Source organism: Nicotiana tomentosiformis, chromosome 1 (genome assembly GCF_000390325.3).
Source record: "Nicotiana tomentosiformis chromosome 1, ASM39032v3, whole genome shotgun sequence".
Taxonomy (NCBI): Eukaryota; Viridiplantae; Streptophyta; class Magnoliopsida; order Solanales; family Solanaceae; genus Nicotiana; species Nicotiana tomentosiformis.
The window spans coordinates 43652948-43675322 of record NC_090812.1 but is presented as its reverse complement, the minus strand read 5'-3'; the positions used below and the strand labels follow the sequence as shown (position 1 = coordinate 43675322).

The window sequence follows — 22375 nt, the reverse complement described above, 5'->3', positions numbered from 1 at the left end:
AAGCGATGGGAGACTTGCTCCATAGACCCCCCCCCCCAAGAGACTTTCGTCCCCAATATTCTCTATGGGCAAAGGCGCTCAGGTGCGCTTAAAGTCTTATTGCCTATATCTTATCTTAAAACGCGGTCGGCACCCCGCCTACTTTAGTCTCAAGTAGGGCACAAATTGAGGTGAACAAACTGGACCGAACTTCCCTAGGTCAAGATCTTTTGGCTCTTCACAAGAGAGCACCAGGTCGTAACACCGAAAGACTGCGCCATTATTAGTTATTATTAAAATGATATAATTTCTTTGTATGCTTAGTCATCAGTGGCACAACCTACATGCTAAGTAGCGCCTTAATGGGAGTATTGTTTTCCTCCACGATAGTGTAATACCAATGTTACTCCCCAAATCCGAGGAGCGCGACCGGCGCTCAATCGAGTGAACCCGACTGAGCAAGCCTGTTAGATTTAACTATACCCAAACTCATCCACGAATTGAGATAATACATATTTTCATTAATTAGACTAAAATGTGTTCATGTCTACAATACCAATTCATTGCCGATAGTTTTATTTTTTTTTAAAGTCTCAAATGGACAAGTAATACAACCACAACATAACGTAAGTTGACTTTCCTAGCACCAATACACAACCCACACCATGTCTACAGAGCCTCTATAGATACAGAAGAGTAATATGACACTACCGACAACAAGGCCCCGGCTATACCTCAAACACAATACACAATGAAAAAAAGATATATGACCTCGGAATGAAGTGGGGATCATAAAGTCAGCTGGGAAGAGGCTGCACCGCTATCATTGATCAATGTCTCCTGTTGTGGAACCACATGCATCCATTTAAAGATGTCGTGCCCCCGACAAAAGGGACGTTAGTACTGTCGAATAGTAATAGTATGTATAACTAAACAACCTCTTAGTAGAACAATTAATATTACAAGGATTAATAATCATAAAATCAATGGAAGTCTCGAACAATACGAAAATATCAAGTTTCACGTAAATTCCCATATTTTTAGTTTAATGATTTTCAGCACTGATATACCATTGTTCACACTTCCATTTTTCACAATACCAACACCACCGTACTCTTAGCACGGAGTCCGATCATGACCCGATCGGCTAGGCTATCTCATCAGTGACATCAACCACAATTACTCTCAATATCAATACCACCGTTTTTAACACGGAGTCCGATCACGACCCAATCGGCTAGGCTATCTCATTAGAGACATCAACCACAATTACTCTCAATATTAATACCACCGTTTTTAACACGGAGTCCGATCATGACCCGATCGGCTAGGCTGTCTTATTTGAGACATCAACCTTTTTATATCAATCATCGCATTTCATATTGCTTTCACATCTTTTCATTTCATTTGCACTAATGGCCATAATTATAAGATCATTCTTGGCACGTTGGCGATATTTAGTATTTCATGCTCAACTTTTCACCTTCTAACATCAACATCATCATCAACAACAACAACAACAATTCAAATCAAGGCATGTAATATACATGTGAGTAATTAAGAGTCTAAGGCACACAGAGATTCTTCACAAAATTTGGCATAATACCCTTCGTTTGAAATTAACTTGAAGTCAAACATTTCTAATGCACAACACATATTTGGAATACTTGTTGAACATATATCTTTCAACCCAATCTTACTCGGAACATCAAATTTTATAATGAACCACTCGGGACTTAGATAATTCACATGAATATCGTAAGATCCAATTCTAAGAGAAGAGTTTAGCCAACATACCTCAATCGAGCTTCCTTAAACTCTAAAATATTTCGGAATTCTTAGAAACTTCAATCTATTATAGAAATATAACAAATTGAATCAAAATTAGGAAAATGCTCATGGTTCTAGCTCATTTGAGCATTTTATCAAACACTAGGTGTGTATAAAGGATTCAAGGTCCTTTTTATGGAGGATTCCATCATCCCACAGCCCAATATTTACCATTATTAGCTCAACAATCTTCCTACACCCTTTGATAACACATGCATGTAAAATAAACAACTCTCATACCCAAAATTATCTTGTTAATTATTCATTTCTAGACAAAATTAGAAATTGAGGGTTAGGGTGTAGAATCTTACCTCTAGGATGAAGACCTAGTGAGTTTCCTTTCTTAGTCTTCCAAAACTTGAGCAAGAATTGAATAACAATTATTGAAGAACACCTTATCACTCTAGGGAACTCTCTCACACTCTAAAACGTCAAATTATAGCTCAAAAATAGCCCAAAGCATGTATTTAATGAAGTAGGGTCGGGTTTTAAAAACCCAAAAATGTAGCTATGGAACAAGGTCTACGAGCGCATAATCGATATGCGGACTACATATCGGTCGCATAATTGGTCCAAAATTTGGCAAATATTTTTCTGTGTCTGCGGTCAATATGCCGTGCGCACACCTATTCTGCGGTCGCATAATGAACCGCAGAATAGTTATGCGGTCGCATAGTCACCTCATAATTGCATACAAACTGACCCTCTCCTGCCTAACTTCGGCGGCCATTATGCGGCCCGCACAATGATTCTGCGGATGCATAATGGACCGTATAAATGTATTTTTCTATCAATAATTTTCCTATACTTTCCTGTTCATTGTTCAACCCAAAATGTCCTCTCACACGTAAGCCTAGTCCGGCACCATGAAAAATTATTTTTCTTTTCCAAAATTTTATGGGGCCTTACAACCAAGACCAGTAAGAGAGAATGGACTTAATCCATTCGAACAAAACCCATGCCCCCCTAACTAGTCGTACTATGACCAGGCTTCGAAAAACTTTGAGATCACCGTGTTTCTCGGGAATCGGGGGATCAAGAGCCTAATCAGGTCCCCTCACCATACCTTGTTGATAAGTGGTTAAGTGTTTTCCTGTGGATGTGCTTAACCACATCAGAAAGGGGAGAGGACACACACCATTTAGTGAGTGAAAGACGTGACAATGCCAATTCCAGTGTCTCCTAGGAGGCGTTGTGCGTCGAGTATACACTCGGTACCCTGCTTCTCGAAAACGATACCACAATGGAAGATCCTTAGACATAATAGCCCTCATTACAGGAACAAGGGATATGAAACAAACTAAGGATCTTAACATGTGACAGGACACAGGAAAAAAGTCATTAGTCACTCCGTGTAAGAAGAACCGCTTAGCAAACTGCAATGCACCAACTGACGATACTAACGATTTCTGTAACGAAAATGGAACATTCAGTAGCAATATTAGCTCATGATAACGCTCAGCCACCCGCTCATCTTTGATGAAGATATCATCGCCGAGGATATCATAGCGTGTAAAAGGAACTCCTGGATATACTTGGGCTGCTACGAACAAAATCACCAAATGGTGAGTTAATGCAAAAGCAAGCCAAGCTCCGTAAAAGCCCAACGGGGCTCAACGAGAATTTTGAATCCTCAGAAAAGAGTAGTAGGAATACCTTCACAATAGTCTTGTCCACAAGCAAATCAATGTTCGGCAGCGGAAAATCATCTTTGGGAACATGCTTTGTTGAGATTTCAAAATTAGATGCATACACGAACACGTCCATCCCTCTTGGGCATGGGGACGATGTTCGAAATCCAATTAGAATAATCTACTGCCTTAATGAAATCAGTATAATAGTAACAAGACAACTGAAGAGAGGATGACGTAGACAAGAATCAACCTCTTCCTGGTGAGGTTTTGATGTATCGCAGAATCTGAAAAGCAGCTTCTAAGTGAGATGATCTCGGCTTGTCCATATAAATATCGGTTGACAATAAATCTCAGGTAGAAAAGAGTCCCAGCAAGTCTCCTTACAAGTAGATGGGTCATCCAATAGCTCTCCTACATCTGAGGCTAATTTTAAATCTTATTCCGATTTGCATACAGAAAGACTAGCTTTTGACAATAAATCCAATGAATACTTGCACTGGGTTCCAAAACTCTTTGCGACCTCATCACTTTAATCTCCAGAAGAGACTCTGAGTCTCCTAAATCTTTCATATCAAATTGGGTTCTTAATCTTCTCTTAAGCTCATTTATCGAAGCTAAGTCATTACTATAGAAAGCAATGTCATCCACATAAAGCAGAAGAAGGACAATACCTAATGTAGACCTCATTATAAACATTGAATGATCCAATATACTTATTTGAAAACCGACTACTTCCTCTACTCCTATTTCGGCTCTTATACATGCTGTTGTCACCTTTCAAACTAATCTCCTGGTGCTTGCTTTAGCTTGCCGGAGGCCGTAACATAAATCGCTTTCTTGAGCTTGTATACCAAGTTAGGATTCCCAGGAGAAGAGAAGCCTGTAGTTGGAGGAGGCTGAATAGAAAATTATTCTTGCCCCCTTCCCTTATGTTATTGAAAGGCATTCTATTCTTCACGTAAAATTAAAATAAGGCCACATTTTGATTGCAGCCAAGGCAAGAATGCCACGAATGGTGTTTATCAACCTGAAGCAAATGTTTTCCCTATCTCTAAAGGGGTTTGACTCAATATTCTTGAAGGAATATTTTAGCTACTAATCTAGCCTTGGATCTATCTACCGAGCCATCCGCTTTATGCTTGATCTTGTAAATCCACTTGTAGCCAATGGCTTTTTTCCCTGCAGGCAATGAGACTAAGTCTTATTATTCTTTTCCTGGGCATTGATTTCGTCCTGTATAGCATCTCTCCAGCTAGAATGATTGGAGGTTTCAGCAAATGATTTAGGTTCATGAGAAGATTGAACTAAGATGAGGTAAGCTCGATCTTTTGGGGAAAACGATTCATAAGCCTTCAGCAGGATAAGAAACTTGAGAGGATCGACGAAGCTGAGAGCGGGATCTAGAATTTGAGGAAGCGACTGGAAGGGAAGCAACTGGTCTAGACTGCTGGTCTTCTGGAGTAGCCTAACCCTGGGAAAGAGACTATAATCGCCACCGAGAATAAACATGCTCTGCCTGGTGACAGGAATCCTCTGAGGTCAGCTAAACATGCTAACAATCGGCAAAAAATGCTGCACAAAGCTGCTGGCTTGAAGAGTGAGGCTAATCCGTAACATCAACTGCAGAAGAATGAGGTTTGAGTTGATGAACAGGAGAAGGCCGCAATACATCTCCATCATCATTCGACTCTCATGGATTTCACATCATAGCATATATATACTCGGACTGAGCATATCCAAGAAAGACACAAGCGGTCGCCTTGGGGACAACTTTGCTCTTAACTGCATAGAAATATGAACAAAGCACGCGCATCCAAACACTCGCAAATGACTATTATAGTACTGCCCCAGTAAGAAGTTCGTGAGGTGCCGCTGCAGCTTGGATTATCATAGAATAAAAGGAGTTGTCTTAGGAAATGACTTAAAAGACAGATGTCGGCACTGCAATACGAGAGAGCCACTTGTCTGGTCTTGCAGTGCACTCATTTCCGTTACGAGAATGAAATGACGCCCCAGCTTTACTCGAGATGATGTCGGGCAGGGTGTGAAAGGTCCCGTAAAAGGTTTCCTAAAAACCCCGATTCCGTGATGCCAAAGTAGGCATTTTTGCGGTCCATTATGCGACCGTAGAATCACTTTGCAGACCACATAATGGCCGTAATGTGAGGCAGATAATTGGGCCAGTTTGGATGAAATTTTGTGGTCGACTATGCAACCGCATAACTGTTCTGCGGTTTATTATGCGACCGCAGAATAGGTCTGCAGGCCGCATAGTGATCGCAGACACGGACATGTTTTTTGGCTGTCTTGGTCACCAATTATGTGACAGATATGTGGTCCGCATATCGATTATGCGATCGCATATGCGATCACCGACCTTGTTCCGGAGCTTCATTTTTGGGGTTTTTAAACCCGACCCTATTTCATTAAAACACATCCCATGGACCATTTTGATCATATTTTCTGATATTTTTAGAGTGAGAGAGAGGGTCCTAGTGGGAGAAGTGATCTTCATCACATTGCTCTCCAATTCTCACTTAGAATCTTGAAGATTATCAAGAGAGGCACCTAGATCTTCTTCCTAACAAGTAAGATTCTATAACCCAAACTCTTAATTTCAAAATGTAACTAGAATGGGCCATTAGTAAGGTAATTCATGGGGATGGGATTGCTTACCTTACATGCATGTATCCTTGTAGTATGTGGGAAGATTGTGAGCTAAAAATGACAGAGAATGGGTTGGGGAAGGATGGAATCCTCCACGAAGAAAAAGGGCCTTAAGGCATTGATGCACACCTAGTGTTTGATAATATGCTCAAATGAGCTAAAACCATGTTCATCTTCCTAATTTTGGTTCAATTTTGTTATATTACTAAAAGATATTGAAGTGCCTAATATTTCGGAACATCTTAGAGTTTTAAGGAGCTCAATTGAGGTATGTTGGCAAAACCCCCTTCTTCTATGAATCGAACCCCACGGTGATCATGTAATTGGAGTAAGCCATTGATCATTATAGAATTGGCGATTTCTAACGTGTTTGTGTTGAAGGATGTAAGTTCAATATTTATTGTAAATGCTTCATCATGTTATCTTGTCATTGAGGATGTGTTTAAAAATGTGGAATATGTGTTAGAAATGTTAAGACTTCATTTCAAGATCGAAATAAAGGTTGTTATGCCAAATTGTATGAAAAGCCTCTATGTGCCTAAGATTCCCAAATAGCTCATATACAAATTTAATATATTGAATGGGAAGCCTTATTGATTTTGATAATGATATTGAATGTGGAAAATGGGTCTGGAACTATGAAATACGGCTAAGTGCCAAGAATGACTTTGTAATCGTATTCACTAGTATCAATGAATCGAAAGTATATGAAAGAAGTATGATGTGAGATGACTGAATGAAAAAGGCAATGTCTCAAATGAAATGGCTTACCCGGTCAGGCCGAAATCGGACTCCGTGTAAGAACACAATGGTATTGTGGATGAAATTGTGAAAAGGGTTGAAGTCTCGAATGATATGGCCTAGCCGATCGGGCCGTGATCAGATGCCATGCCGCACACATGGTGGTACTATGCTGGAAAGTTATAATGAAATTTTGGCAATGTCTCAGATGAGGCGGCCTAGCTAATCGGGCCGAGATCGCACTCCGTATAAGAAAACGGAGGTATTGTGAATTGTGGAACATCGGTACTAAAGGTCACCCAACCTAGTAATATGGAAATTGTCTTGAAAATGTATATGATCCTTAACTTGTCATTTTACTATTATTTTAAGCCCTTATTAAATTCTTGACTGTTCCTCTTGTATTAATTTTCATTCTATTGAGTTGGTGTTTTGCTATACATACTAGTGCTATTCGACGGTACTAATGCCCCTTTTGTCGAGGACGCTGCATCTTTAAATGGATGCAGGTGGTTACATAGCAGGTAGTGCGGATCACGAATAATGCTACATCCTCTTCTCAGCGGAGTCGGTGAGCCCCATTTCATTTCGGGGTCACGTATTGTACCTTTTATTTATATTATGGTCGCTTTTTGAGGTATAGCTGGGGCCTTGTTGCCGGCACCATCTTTACTCTCTTTTGTATCTTTAGAGGCTCCGTAGACACTATGTGGGTTGTATATGGGTGTTGGGAATGTTAAACAAGTATATATGTTGTGTTGATCACTTGTTCCACTTAGACTATAAGAAATGTGTATTTTGGGACTTAAATGCGCAATGACTAATGAAATGATTTAGGATTTTATGAATGAGACTCCTACTATATAATTAATGAAATCACATCTTCTCTTGGTAATACGAGTTGGGTTCTACCTGTGTAGAGAGAACACCACTTTACTTTTAACGGGAAATGCGATTATTGCCATCAGAAGACTTTGGTTGGCTAAGGAGAAAGGGTGTTTGTTGGCATACTATTTCTGGACGTGGGAAAGAGTCCATAGAATGCTATGCCTTGAGAGCAACAAAGCCAACTAGCGGAGCCGATTCGGGGATCGGTGGGATGACATAGCTTTAAGAGATAGGGGCGGAGGCAATCAAAAAGGCTTTTTAGGAACGAGTCCCCCTCCCTCCTATGTTGTAAAAGGGAAATGAAAATCTTTATCTTTCTGCCACACTCTTCCTACTTGATGTCGCCCCTAAATCCACAAGTACCGGCTTGATTACCCCCTAAGATAAGAGGAGGATATAGAAGCAGATTTAGTTACAGGTAGGAGCGAGTCTACCCTACAAAGCGGCTTCTCGCCTATCCCCATTTTTAAATGAGGAGATCGGACGTCAAGTGCAGGAATTGCTGTCAAAGGGGCGGGAGAGTCTCAGTCCGTGTTCAACGCCTTCTTGACTAGCTCAAAAGTAAGCAGCTGGAGTGTGTAGATGTGTTTTGAATAAGAGGATGGTGATTTATTTCCAATAATTCCAACGATGGATGATATTATGGATTAATTGCCTGTCGGGAGTGTGTTACTTTTCAAAGCCTACCTTATATTATTATATAAAGAGGAAAGGGCTTTTTTTATAGAGAGAGAGTAAGGGGGGGTTTTCTGGGGCATTGAAGCAAGGCCACTTATATTGCAAAACATTCAGAGATGGGATGGAAAGTCTTTCGTGAGAAGAGATGGTAGACTTGATACAAATACAACTGCTTATCACCCACCTTAGAATCAAGCAGTTCAGTTCGACTATACCCGCCTTAATTCCCTCATTTAGTACATATGGAAGTAGGTTATGGATCTGCTCAAGTTGGTCGATCAATCCCTCCTTTCTTTCCCCTGCCCCCGGACACCTTAGAATAGATTTGATTGGAAGGAGGGTGAGGAATGAACATAATTGTTTGACTGCTGGGATCCCAATCGGCCTGCATCAGCAGAAGATGGAACTATCGAATCACGAGTGACTCGCTTTATCGGAATGGGAAGAATTGCAACATCGGCATTTCTTTCCTTCCCTAAATCGATCCACTAGTAGGTAGCGGTATGAGAGATCCATTATGGTGGGATGGACCGTTCTCAAATTCCGGCCGACATTTCTATGAATTGGCGGAAGACTCACGCATACTGGGAGGGTACGACTTCAAGGGATGGACTCAATTGAACGGCCAACCATTTGCTATTAGACCATTATTAGCTTGTAGTATATTGGACCGAGTGCATAATAGCCCAGTCGAGAAGAAATTAAATAAATAGATTGAACGGTAGATAAAGGATTAGAGGATGAGAGGGGTGTATCTACCCAATATGGACCGATAACGGATTGTCCCCGCCAACTACTTATATCTCTTCCTTGCATTCCATTCATGACCTAAAGACTATCCCTCTTTTGGGGAGCGAATCACTTGCTAGATAGAAACCAAGGATAGGTTTGATCGGCTGGGTGTTGGATCGAATGAACATTCAACCACATCATCAAGGCAGCGATGGATGTCTAACCTTTAGATATCTTCTTTCTCAATAAAGGCAGGTAAGGAAAGTCCGAAGGCTAATCCGGCAACTGATGGCTAGAAAGTGAAAACTGCTTTTGCCAATCAAAGCTCCAAATCTAGTAAGGGCACTCGTGCCCCAGCAAGCCACACCATCACTACTGCCAAAGCTTGACTTTACTAAACAAGCAACAAAGTCTCCTTCTATCTTATTAGTCAAGTGCTAATGAGCAAGAAAATATATATGCCCTAAGAAGCAACTTCATGCAGCTACTGCTCCCTTGCTTCTTGCTTTAGAAAGATTGCTCGTTAGCTAGGATGTTTTCAATAAGGCTCGTGCTATGCGCTAACCTTTTTTGGCTAAGCCGTATTGTATCTTGCTGGTAATGGATTGATTCTTGAATCGTGCTTGGTTAAGGCAGGTAAGTGTTAAGAGGCACTTGTTGGATTTTATTAGTTATACATAGGTATACATAGGACTTTCTTGAAATACATAGTGGTTGTCTTCGAATCATATGAAGCCCATATAGATGTCCACTCCTATTTCCTCTAAAACTCTCCCTGTGGGCAATACAATCAGTCCATACAAAGACCTACTAAGTCATGACCCTTGCATCTATTTGATGCATCATCACAAGGTCGTCGTGTAACTCCTCAAGAATCATGTCATTCGCATGTCACGTGTTTCCACCAGAGTCATAAATACTCGAAGTAAGCTCTTGGCTTGCCCCTATCTCTAAAGGGGCTTACGAACGAGCGGAGTGCTTACGGCCGTGGTAGATGCGAGCCTCCTAGGTCTTGCTCTCTCGTCTTTTTTCCTCCGCCTTTCTCTTATAATTGACCCTTTCTTTTCTGCTACGCCTATCCATCCGTCAGATTGACATCCAGCTGGGTGAGCGATATCGGCTCCTGTTTACTAATAGATCTGCCATTGCTAGTATAACAAAAAAAAGCACATAAGGATCCAGAATATTAAAATATACTGATCACTGATCAAGATCATATAAAGCCTAGTATTCCCAGAAAGGATAGTCGTGATGTGCCTTCATGGCCGGCCTTTTCAGTATGGAGCCGAAGGCGAGGGTTTCCAGCAGGCCCCCTTCTCTGGCTTTTCCTTTAAGTGATAAGGGGGTGAGGTAAGGAGTAGTATAAGAGTAGTTCGGTCATCGATAAGCCTCACCTTATTCATTATATAGGGCGGGGTTGCGTACCAACAATCCAGCAAAACGGATAAAAAGCTCCTTTATTAAACTTTCCCTTTTAATAATAAGAAGGTAAGCATCAAAGCCCAGAAAACCCAACCTATAGAAAGAGCTCTTTTCAGCCCCTACTCCTAACAGGTGAAAGTTGTTGGCACCCAGCATATCTTGCGTCGGGGCCGATCTCTTATATCAGAGAAAACAAATTAAATGATTTTCTATATTCTATTTATTTTTTTTATTGTTGAGTTTTTTTCACCACAAACAAATTTGCCGCATGGATTGGATAGAGTCCCCTAATCTCGACATTCAAGCACGAATCCCTTGAGCGCTTCAGCGGCAGATAGCAGCATGGGCAAAGCACTCTGCTGCGGTGAGCAGCTGGTTCTTATTGCATTCACTAAGATAGTCTTGCTCGCTCATGAACTCTACGGCGAGTTCAGCCACCACCTCTGAGTCTGAGCTCTGCTCAAGCGTAGTCAGCTAGCTTCGTGAGTCTTCTTCCCCGAAGGTCAAGCCGTAGTTCCTATCCTTGGGAGAAGTGGAAGGAGTTAGGAGGATGGAGCGCCCTTTGCCCTAAGAAATAGGCAGCTTTGCCTTCAAGCCGTCAATAAAATGGAGCTAATATGTGACCATGACAGTACACTAATGCACGGGTCTTCTTTACTTTATGGCCTTTTGATTATGATGCATCATGAACATGCCAATATGTGATCGGGGTAAGCGGTGGATAGATATAGGGGCGGCTTCGCCGGCTTGGATTGGAAGGAAGGGCTTCGCTTCCCGATCGATTTTTTAGGCCAGTTTGGATGAGCGTGCACAATTTCGGGATTCACTATCGCTTTCCGCTTGGAGTGGCTCACCCCCTTGTCACTTAAAGGGCGAAGTCGCCGAAGTGAGTCTAAAGGCCAAAGAGTCATCTTTGAAGGCTACTATGCATCCTTATTCATAGTAGAGTGTAAGGTAGGTTTGGGTATAGTAGGACTTGAACCTGCGACCATTAGGTTAAAAGCCCAATGCTCAACAAACTGAGCTATACACCCCAAAAATGATGTAGAAGTAAATAAGGATTTGTACGAAAAAGAGGTCGGTCCCCCATTCTTATCATCATATTAAAGGAGTACGACTTTGTATGAGGCTCGCGTTGCAGAGCAAGCAGAAAAAAATGTAAGGTCGCGTGTTAGCACTCATGCAAGAAAACGGATGCGCTAAGGCACAACTTCACCCAGCTGATATGCCATTGCTTCCTGCCCCTTATTTCAAACTCATGGAAAGCCTTGATCCATATGAGAAAGATGCGCTCAAGCGCCTAACCTAGTAAAGGGGCTTGGGCTCGCAAGCCAGCCTTGCTCAACAAGCACCTTTCTTAGTAAGGTTGCTTGTTTCCACTCATTGAAGATTCTATCTACAAAAGAAGGTCAACGGGGGATACTCAAATAGCTCTCACTGACACCAGAGAAGGCGAGGTCATTTTTCTTTCCAGCCGACATACGGTTCTCCTTAAAGCTTTAAGGATCATATGAAGAGCAGTTATCTATGTAATTACATTGTTTGCCATTGTTCCGGTCGAGCACTCTCTTTTCTTTGTCCAATTTCATCTTACCAAACAAGACTAACTTCTTACCAACCCGCGAAGGGTTGTGAGGCTGGAACAGGTACGAAGAATGAATCTATATCTGTGCACGAAAGTTGCTGGCCGGTGGCCACTCAATTATTCAAGCGCAATGCAGTGGTGTTGGTTCCGATTCGACAAAGGTAGAATGCCTGGTCAAAGATCCAGTATAGTAGGTAGCAGGCGTGTTCGTTTTGGCTCCCGGGCGAGAACGATAAATAGGCGATGCACCATCCTTGTTTCTACGTACGTTTTCCTTGACTTGACAGATTCATTCAATTAAACCCACACTCAAAGAAGGACCACAAGCTCGGGGGTCGACGAAACGGAAAGTTTCAGCATGTTGAAACTTCTTGGGGTTAGTAGTGAAAGAAAGAGACCGGCATTCATTTCTTCATGAATATTCATTGTTGAGTCTAATAAAGGAGGTACCAGCCTCGTCGTGGTGATTGGAGGACACCTCTGATTGTTCACCTTTAATGTGACACGTTCCCTCCCTGTTATATGATCAACGGGATCAGGCGGCTAGAGAGCGGGGCTATTCTTCTTCGGGGGAGACAAAGTCGTCCCTTTTACTGACCGAACCATCAGTTCGGGGGATTTCGTCAACAGGCTACAAAGCTCCAGTCTTTAGTGGGTCACCATTACTTGACTTAGAAAGGCGAACATCTGGGCAAGGGAAAGCACAGCGTGCATGGTGCAAATGGCTTTCTTTTTTCATGATATACCAATCAGAATGGAGGGTCCTACCTACGTACATGATTGATAGAACTATTACGTAGGGGAGGCGGTCAACTTGATGCGGGAGAGGCATGAGTGCAGTTCAATCTTATGGTGTATTCGTTTGTAGTAAGTAGGGCCTCCTTCTCATTGATCAGTTTGCGACCGCTCTATTAAAAAGTAGGAATTCCTACGGCGGTTTTGTCAACGAACGCGTCTCAGGCCGGATTGACTAATCTAAACCACCCTTAAGGAGGCTTTTCCATAGTTGGGTGTCTGGTTTAGTGTGATTTACGAAGGCTAGGCTAGGTTTGGTAATATTCAAAATAAATGAAAAGAGGTCGGGGTCGATAGGTGGAAATTGGCAAGGAACTTGATCCCCCCCCCCCAAAAAATGGGGGAGCCACGGTCGAACTCTTATTCTGGAAATAAATCGGGGCCCTTTTACCAAGTCAACCAGATAGAAGATGATATAGGGCCTACGAGTTCATTCAAGCGATACTGAGCTTTCCATTACTTAGAGAAACCATCGGCTCTCTTGTTTTCATGGGCTTAATCCCGAGAACTTATCAATTCTCGTCACCTTCTAACTTTTCATTTCTCATGCTTACTCCTGCCATAAAACTTTGTCGCTTTACTATACTTTAACTTGCGATTGTCCTTTGTCATCCTTACTCCTGTCATAAAACTTCGTCGCTTTACTATACTTTAGCTTGCGACCTCTACGTATCTATTTATACTATTCACAATCTTTTTTCAACTTGCTTGCACCATAGATTTCCTTATTTTATTCCGGAACATAAAGTGAGACATCATATTGTCTCAAACTCTTCTTTACTCTTTTAGCTAGACCTCTCAATATTTAAAAACCATAGGTTGTAAGATATGCCACTGACGACGCCGCTATCATTCTTAGATAGTGAATCCTAGCGCTTCTAGCCTTCTATCCGAAGTATGGACTAGTCACAATCTTTTGCATTTGAGTATCTCGTACGTTGTTCACCTTTACCTTACTTACCTTAAAATCTCGCATCACATCTTCTATCTATTTCATGACCTCCCTTCTATGAACATGACTAGCTAAACTAGTATATTCCTGATAATCTCTTACATGTAGATTATAATTATCCATCATATAATAGTACTGTTATAAAAATCATCTTAAGTAAGTTTGCCATGAAAATATGCTAAGAGTAAGTAAGCCCAGACAATGCATCCTAAGGTTGAAACCGGTAGGCAGAGAGGCCATTTAGGGGAGTAAACAAAAGTTGAAGCGTTGTTAGGGTAACTGATTGAAGCAGCAAATCATGGTAGTGACCGGAAAAGATGATTAAAATAACTTATTATAATATGATGAATAAGGATAATAGACATAGAGATTAAAAGGAATATGTTTTAGTAAATCATATGATAAGATGAACACTTATCTAATAGATGACGATATTACCTATAAAACACTTATACTTTATATACTAAAAGACATTAATAATGATGTAAGAAGAATAATCTATGAAAAAATATTAGCCTTTGAAATAACAGAAATAATGGACCAAAATTGGACAGAACTAATCATACCAGAAACAGATTTATATGAACTAGACCTATATTTTGATAGCATATAATGAATCATACATATCTACAATACTGGCAACAAACTACAGAAAATATAAATTTACTAAAAAATCTAATAGAAAATAATATAGAAGACTATCAAAGAACCCAAGATATAGAATATATAGAATATGTATTAGAATGCATATCAGAAATAATTAGACTAATTCCACTACAAAGAGAATTTTATGAAAAAGCTTTTAGATCAGACTAGATAACAAATGAAACCAATTAACAACGAAGAAAATTGTATAGTATATATAGATGATATACTACTATATTCAAGAACACAAGATGAACATATAAGATTATTAGAAAAATTCATACATATTATAGAAAACTCTGGCATAAGCTTAAGCAAAACCAAAGCAGAAATTATGAAGAATCAGATAGAATTTTTAGGTATACAAATAGATAAAAATGGAATAAAAATGCAAACACATATAGTACAAAAAATAATCAATCTTGATGAAAACATAGATACAAAAAAGAAATTACAATCATTTTTAGGACTAGTAAACCAAGTAAGAGAATATATACCTAAATTAGCAGAAAACCTAAAACCTCTACAGAAAAAACTAAAAAAGGATGTAGAATATGGATTTGATGAAAAAGATAAGGAACAAATAAGAAAGATCAAAATATTGTGTAAAAAACTAGAGCAAAAAAAAAAGCCCTATACACCAAAAGTCAAAAGGGGAAATCCCTTGATCAGGTCTTGAATAAAACTGAATTTAATGAGACCCCCCCCCCCCTAATGAAAAAGGGGCTAAAAAGGAAGACGAAGTATTTTCGTATATAAAGATATGGGTTTCCGGGTTTAGATAGAAATTACATCTCGAAAACCTGGGCTGGAGTATTAGACTTGTTCTGCTTCGATAGAGGCACTGTAACCGTAAGTGGAATAACAATCATTCGGCCGATTGCTCTTACTCTTATCCTTCCTTCGCTGACACAGAAGAGAGAGAGCACTCCCCAAGCCAAGGATGAGTGCCAAAGAGAAGATGCGCAAGCTAGTCTATCAGAAGGAGAAAGCGAGGGAGTGAGATTTTAGGTTTCATTAGGGTAGACTGAAGACCAAGCCAATCTCGATTAAAAAAAGAAAACTTATTGCAACTACGAACGTGAACAGATGCTTTCTCATTAGACTATTTTAACCGATTGTTTATGTCGACCCTACGCTACGATTCTTCTTCTCTTATGAAATTTCTAGTTAGATGAACACTGCTCTGCTGCATGACGGAGTGATCTTTCCCTCTTATGAAAGCCGGTATCTCACTTTCGAAAGAGAGTCTCGACGTGGCGGTGTAGACCTAGCTCCATAGCTGGGCTAGTCACTGGCTAGAGGGCGACCGACCTACCGGACCGGAGGCAGCCGAGAATGTTATGTAAAAAGGACCAAGGAGGATCCTATCCTAAAGGAGAAGGAGGAGGAGTAGGAGCTAGCTTTAGGGGCGGAATCGAAGCGAAGAAATTAGTTCATGCCACGACGATCTATATGGAAGGGAAGTTTTGGAAGATATGGCACTTTCACTTTAGGTCAAATGCTTTTTTGGATGAAACTTTCTTATTTACTATCCCGAGTAGTAAGATTTTTAATACATATTTTAATACGGATACTCTATCTGCTACTAATTTCTTACTTATTAAGAAAGGGTCATGGTCATATAGACATTTTGCTCTTTTTTTCGCATTTTTTTGACTCCCCTTCCTCAAGTGGAGAAACGGATTCGTCCAGTTCTACTACTACTAGAATTATAGGATCATCCCATACAAATTCACTTCCAGTTAGGCAGGATAATCCGGCGCCCCCCCTTCTCTCCAATTCTCATTTTCTTTGGGGTCGTCAGTTCCCAGAGCTTGAGGATCTGGAGATAGACCTCTATGCTCGAATCCGTCTCTTAGAAGCACGCCTAATCGACCAATTACCTCCTCAACTTAACGCTGGGGGATACGAAGAGTTAGTGAGAAGCTTTTTAAATGAAACCCGAACTCCGATTGAATTTCTATCAGCGGTAAATAATGAGCTGTTCGATATCAAAGTTTTAGAGTTAAAAGCGAATCTTCAGGATCAACTTTTTAATCTCTTTCTCAATGAACCGGACAGCGAATTTCTTCCGATTTTACGCGAATCCCCTTTTAGGGAACAAGGCTTAAGGCCAGAAATCCTAGAGTATATAATTCTGCAGTTAGACAGAGCCGGTCTGACCGATCCGCATCCCCGCGATCCTGTAATGAAGACAGTACTCGAAGAATTTCTTCGGAGAATGCTACTTCAACTACAGCAGCAAGGGCGAAATAGCCCCGTCTATCATGACTTTCTCCGCTATTTTCGGAATGGGGGAGACTAGGTGAGGGGTGAACCTTCTGTCTGATTCAATCTGATGCTTTCAAATCCGCTTAAAGAGTACTTTGGTGTCACTTTGTATAAGGAAGTGTCCCTTTTTGTTGTCTTCGTCCATCTTTCTTTCTCCCATTCTTTCTGTTGGTCAACAACCAACGAAAGTGCTCTATACTTCTTCACTACTCGTACAGGCTTGACGGAGTTAAGCTGTATTGAGGGAATCGTTTTGTCTCAATCAATCAAGAATGCCTCAACTGGATAAATTCACTTATTTCACACTGGATCTAGCGCAGATCGTCTCCAGCCCACTTGAACAATTTGAAATAATCCCATTGATTCCTATGAAAATAGGAAACTTATATTTCTCATTCACAAATCCATCTTTGTTTATGCTACTAACTCTCAGTTTGGTCCTACTTTTGGTTTATTTTGTTACTAAAAAGGGAGGAGGAAACTCAGTACCAAATGCTTGGCAATCCTTGGTAGAGCTTATTTATGATTTCGTGCTGAACCCGGTAAACGAACAAATAGGTGGTCTTTCCGGAAATGTTAAACAAAAGTTTTCCCCTCGCATCTCGGTCACTTTTACTTTTTCGTTATTTTGTAATCCCCAGGGTATGATACCTTATAGCTTCACAGTTACAAGTCATTTTCTCATTACTTTGGGTCTCTCATTTTCTATTTTTATTGGCATTACTATAGTGGGATTTCAAAAAAATGGGCTTCATTTTTTAAGCTTCTTATTACCTGCAGGAGTCCCACTGCCATTAGCACCTTTTTTAGTACTCCTTGAGCTAATCCCTTATTGTTTTCGAGCATTAAGCTCAGGAATACGTTTATTTGCTAATATGATGGCCGGTCATAGTTCAGTAAAGATTTTAAGTGGGTTCGCTTGGACTATGCTATGTATGAATGATCTTTTATATTTCATAGGGGATCTTGGTCCTTTATTTATAGTTCTTGCATTAACCGGTCTGGAATTAGGTGTAGCTATATCACAAGCTCATGTTTCTACGATCTTAATCTGTATTTACTTGAATGATGCTATAAATCTTCATCAAAGTGCTTATTTTTTTATAATTGAACAAAAGCGAGTCTGAATGGGTATACTTAGTCGTGGAGCATTCCGAGTATTTGCTTTAGGGATCGTTCCTGCGCATCTCCTTACTTTATAGCAGTTATTGCTCCGGTTCCAGAAGGTATAGCTCTCGCCTCAGCTTTTTCTTTGAAATCGGAGACTGTTCCAATTTCCTACTGAGATAGGCAAGCGGAGGGAGAACTAGACGTATCTTGCTAGGCAAAGACAGGTTAGAATGGATAGCTCGCGGGTGGGATTGACGGGATAGATCACTATTGCAGAAGGAGGTAGAACCGGGGGAAGAATTATGGCTATAAAGGTCCTCGCCCTCTTAGGCACATGGTTCTAAAGATTCAATCTCAAAGCGGTACTAAAGATTAGGCAGAGGAAGAACTAGAACTAGAATTCTTCGCCCCTCCCCTTGTACCAAGAAGCAAGTTCAGAACATAAGGATAATGGGCTCGTCTATTATAAGTTATTAGTTTACGGAGCTATCTCAGATATCTCGAGTAAGGAGACGGGACGGGATAGTTAGAGTTCTATTTCTAGGAAGGAAGAGACTATCGGGAAGCTCACTCTCGGCCGGGCTCGAAGCAGAAGGTAGAACGTAATATCTCTTGTTGGTTCAGCTCATCAAGCTATTACAAAAGAGTCCAGCGGAGACAAAGAAAGAAGCCATTTTTACGGTATTTTCGCTTCCAGTCCGGATCCATCCTAAACCAAAGAGCGGGGCTAAGCGAGGGGCATAGCGATACAGTGTTCATACTCGAGTTGCTCAAATCCAGTAGGAATATCAGGAATAGTAGGATCTAGTAGGAGCTTGCCTTGGAATGCAGTGAGGGAGCCCGGAGCTATTGAATTATTTCATAACCCAAGGAGAAGAATAGGACTCTTTACCAGTATCATAACCTCTCGATGGGAAATGGAACTTAGATCACGATGTGAACCTACTTATGAGTGGAATTTCGTTGACAAGCAAATTCCCCGGGAAAACGAACTTTTCTCCAATTGAGATGCTTTCTTCATTTATGGATTCTATGCGAGATTCGGTTAGTGTGAAGTGTGATCCTGGCTCAGAAGGAAAAGCTATATGCTTAACACATAGAGTTCGATGTAGGTAAGGATGTGCTCCAAAGTTTTCAATTCCACCTTATCAACCTGAAAAGAGCTAATACGGGCTTAGCCTGCCTTTTATCTTATCCTTCTATTCTAGGCGAGGAGGGAAATTTAGAATAAATAGCCCCAGAAAAAACTACAAACTAGTCAAAGGACAGCCTGCCTTATTCTTCTCCCGTTCGGGACCCCTATTTTCTCGGAGATAGCCTGGTCTGAGCTAGAACAGCAGATTCGTGAGCAAGAGCGTATTTCACAGCTGATTCAACAACAGCCATTTTTTCTGGGGAACTTTCATATGAGTCTGTTCTTTCTTTTAATCCACTATAAAGGTTCTAAATTTTCTCCTGAATATAAAGGATAATTACATTCTTGAAAGGATCAAGGGCTCTACCCTCTCGCATAAAGTCTTACGCTCTTATCGTCAACCTTCGTGGCTTTTTGCTCGTTTGGTCTCGCTATTTCATTCCTGGTTCTCTCTTTCAAGCTTCTTTCCACCCTGGGGATTTCTTCTCATTTCGTCCGTTCTGCTAGCTGGTGTCGCCTTCACTCTTACTTATCTATTCCCTTCCATCTTTTCCTCACCTACTCCACTACTTCCCTCATTCATTGAGTGATTAATGCGCCTTAAACCTCTCTCTTGAAAAAGCATTTTTTAGTGGAGTGGAGCCTTACTACGTGAACCCAGAGGAACAGGGTCCTTCTTCTTTGCAAAACAACTTCTGAATTATCATCACATTAGTAGTCGCAGAAAGAAAATATTGGTATTGATTTATTGAAAATCTTTTTGAGATTGCTTAGACAAATCTTTTTATGTGAGGCCATTGTTCCCCACCTTTCTTACCTTGTTTTTTTGGGCTTAAAATTTTGTGACTCATAAGCCCTCCGTATCTAAAGATAAATGGCTAAAGGGCGGGTTCTCCGGTTAACTAAGAAGGCAATCGATTGGCTTTGAGAGGAAAGGAAACCCGGGACTGAAAACAATAAGGATAGGAATGAATTGAATAAAGAAGGAATATATAGAACGTTGAGCATTTCTCTAGTCTTTCTTAGCCTTTCTATAGTCTTTCTTCCCCTCTTCCCTCAAACCATGCTCTTTCATCCATGAGCATGGTTCTTACTTTCATTTTCCCCCTCCTCACATAGAAGCACATCTTGTTTTCAAAGATGAGTTGTAGATGAGTCAGTTCGATCATCCCACATATCGATGGTGTTTTAGTGCCTTATCCTAGGCCCGTCTAGTTGATCGAGGGATAGACGATTATAAGGAAGGGATGGAGAATCGTTTATTTGATATTGATTTTATGTATATGTTACGATGCCTTCGTATGAAGGAGGATTGGGGGTACGACAGATAAAAAGAGAGACCCAAAAATGGAAAGAAGAGTATGAGGGGCAGCGACTCACCGATAATAAGAAGAACTCACATTCTCGTCCAGACAGATGACCAACCTGTTAAGGCATCGTTCTCAATGACCATCCTCTCCCATTCTAGTTCTTTTCTCTTTTTTTTAGGGACACGTTCATTTTCATTCCCTCGATATGGCCATGTGTGAAGCAACTTCACGATCCAATCAATTCCCTAAAATCGGATGACACAAGGCAAACTAGAGTAGGCTGATTGATCCAGGTAGCGACATGTTCCAATCAAAAGGAACCACACGTACGCTAGAAAGACGTATAGGAAAGCCTTTCTTTATGATCATATGGATCACTTTTCGTGATTTTTCTTTCCAAAGGCATAGATTGTAGTCTAACCAGCTTTCTAACTTTAGGTGACCGAGAATCAGTCTTTTGATCATCCTCGAGCCTACTCTCGTCTTTCGAATTAAGTTCCCAATTTAGTTGGTGCAGATGCTGAAGGATCAACTGACACTAGATAGGAAAGGTTTTCGATCGAAGCACTCGAACATGTTTCGAAGTCACTTTAGGATTCGATTTATAATCTGGTTGATGTTCCAACATCCCGAATCGAGGTGGCTCTAAACTCAAGTTTGCCTACCTCTCTAGTTACAGAGAGGGGAGAGGAGCTTCGAAGCCATAATTCAAGCTACAAATCTCGCTAGAAAACTAGCCATATCGATCTAGGTAAGTGGTGACAACGAAAAGGCGTTTAAGCCTGAGGGGAGGTGAGCGAGGTAGGATAAAGTGGTATTTGAACCAAGGCAGGCTGAGGAGGCCCTATGTAGTCTTTCTTGTCATGTGTGGTGGGCAGAGAAAAAAACCATTCATTAAACCTTTTGGAACTGGAGATAAAGAGTCGTTTAAAGACGTTTTCAACAACCACTTTGCAGAGGCGGGTATCACGGTCAACGGAACTAGACTTTGCTATGTCAATGGTCAATATGAGAGATAAATAAAGAGAATATCAAGAAGAGGATTTTTTCTTTATATTTATATATTTCGAAAATCGAATCATCATGCACTTTAGGCCCTTTTGAAAGCCATGAGGCGGGGTCACACGAGTAGCGAAAGACTGAGCTTGGTCATGTTCTCATGCTTCACACAATCCCATGTTAGGATGCTTGAAATCCATATCATACCGTATGGATTTAGAAAGTCCGATCAAAAAATAATAAAAAAGGAATGGGAAGGCTTGAATGGATAGCTTCCAAGGCCAGGGCTTGATTCTGCACAATTCAAACCAGCTAATATCTGTTTAATTTACTTAATGCACTCACAAGCCTTCGCATCGTTGCCATAGCTTCGTGTTAAGGGCAAAACTTAAATAACAACTTACTTTATTTATGTAATATTCATTCATAGTGGCCAGGCGGACCGTTTGAAGACGGAGGGCCCTAAGAAACCGAGAAAGAAAAAAACCAATATAGGAACTACAAATAAGAAAGAATAAGAATAAGAAGAATTTATTAAGTAAGGTAGTCTCTTCTTTCTTTCGGTATTCCGCTCCGCGAGCAAGGAGTGCCACGCACGAGCAGAGCAAAAAGAAAGCACGGAGAATTCTTCTCTTTTTTAGGGAGAAATCCTTTGATTGTGTATTGAATATAGATCCATGTCTTTCTTTTTACACTAGCTAAGACCAAATTCTCACATGTACCTTTCGTTATTACAACCTTTCTTTTTGATGTCAAAGACCAGAAGCTACGCGCAAATTCACATTAGATCTCTATTGTTCTCAACAGTGATAGCTATTCATTTAAGTCTTCGGGTAGCACTACTATATCTTAAACAAGGTGGAATTTCTCGTATTCCGTATGTACATGTTCCTGTGGCTCGGATGAGTATTCTTGTTTATATCGTTACGGCTATAAACACATTTTTGTTACTATTAACAAAACATCCCCTTTTTCTTTGCCCTTCCGGAACCGGTACAG

At 40.7% G+C, this 22375-nt stretch overlaps 1 protein-coding gene and 1 non-coding gene across 2 annotated transcripts; one reads left to right on the top strand and one right to left on the bottom strand.

Annotated features, from left to right (window-relative positions):
• Positions 1-11532: 11532 nt before the first annotated feature.
• On the bottom strand, positions 11533-11605 carry TRNAK-UUU (transfer RNA lysine (anticodon UUU)). Its single transcript has one exon. It is a non-coding gene; the product is annotated as a tRNA-Lys (tRNA).
• A 5408-nt stretch (positions 11606-17013) lies between these two features.
• On the top strand, positions 17014-18954 carry LOC117280260 (ATP synthase subunit a). The gene has a single exon (XM_033659945.2). It carries the CDS (start codon positions 17095-17097, stop codon positions 17947-17949), a length of 855 nt encoding a protein of 284 aa, XP_033515836.2. The 5' UTR covers positions 17014-17094; the 3' UTR covers positions 17950-18954.
• Positions 18955-22375: the final 3421 nt, after the last annotated feature.

What these genes read in the sequence shown, in the direction of transcription:
- LOC117280260 (XM_033659945.2), top strand. Translation starts at nt 17,095, where the DNA reads ATGCCTCAACTGGATAAATTCACTTATTTCACACTGGATCTAGCGCAG.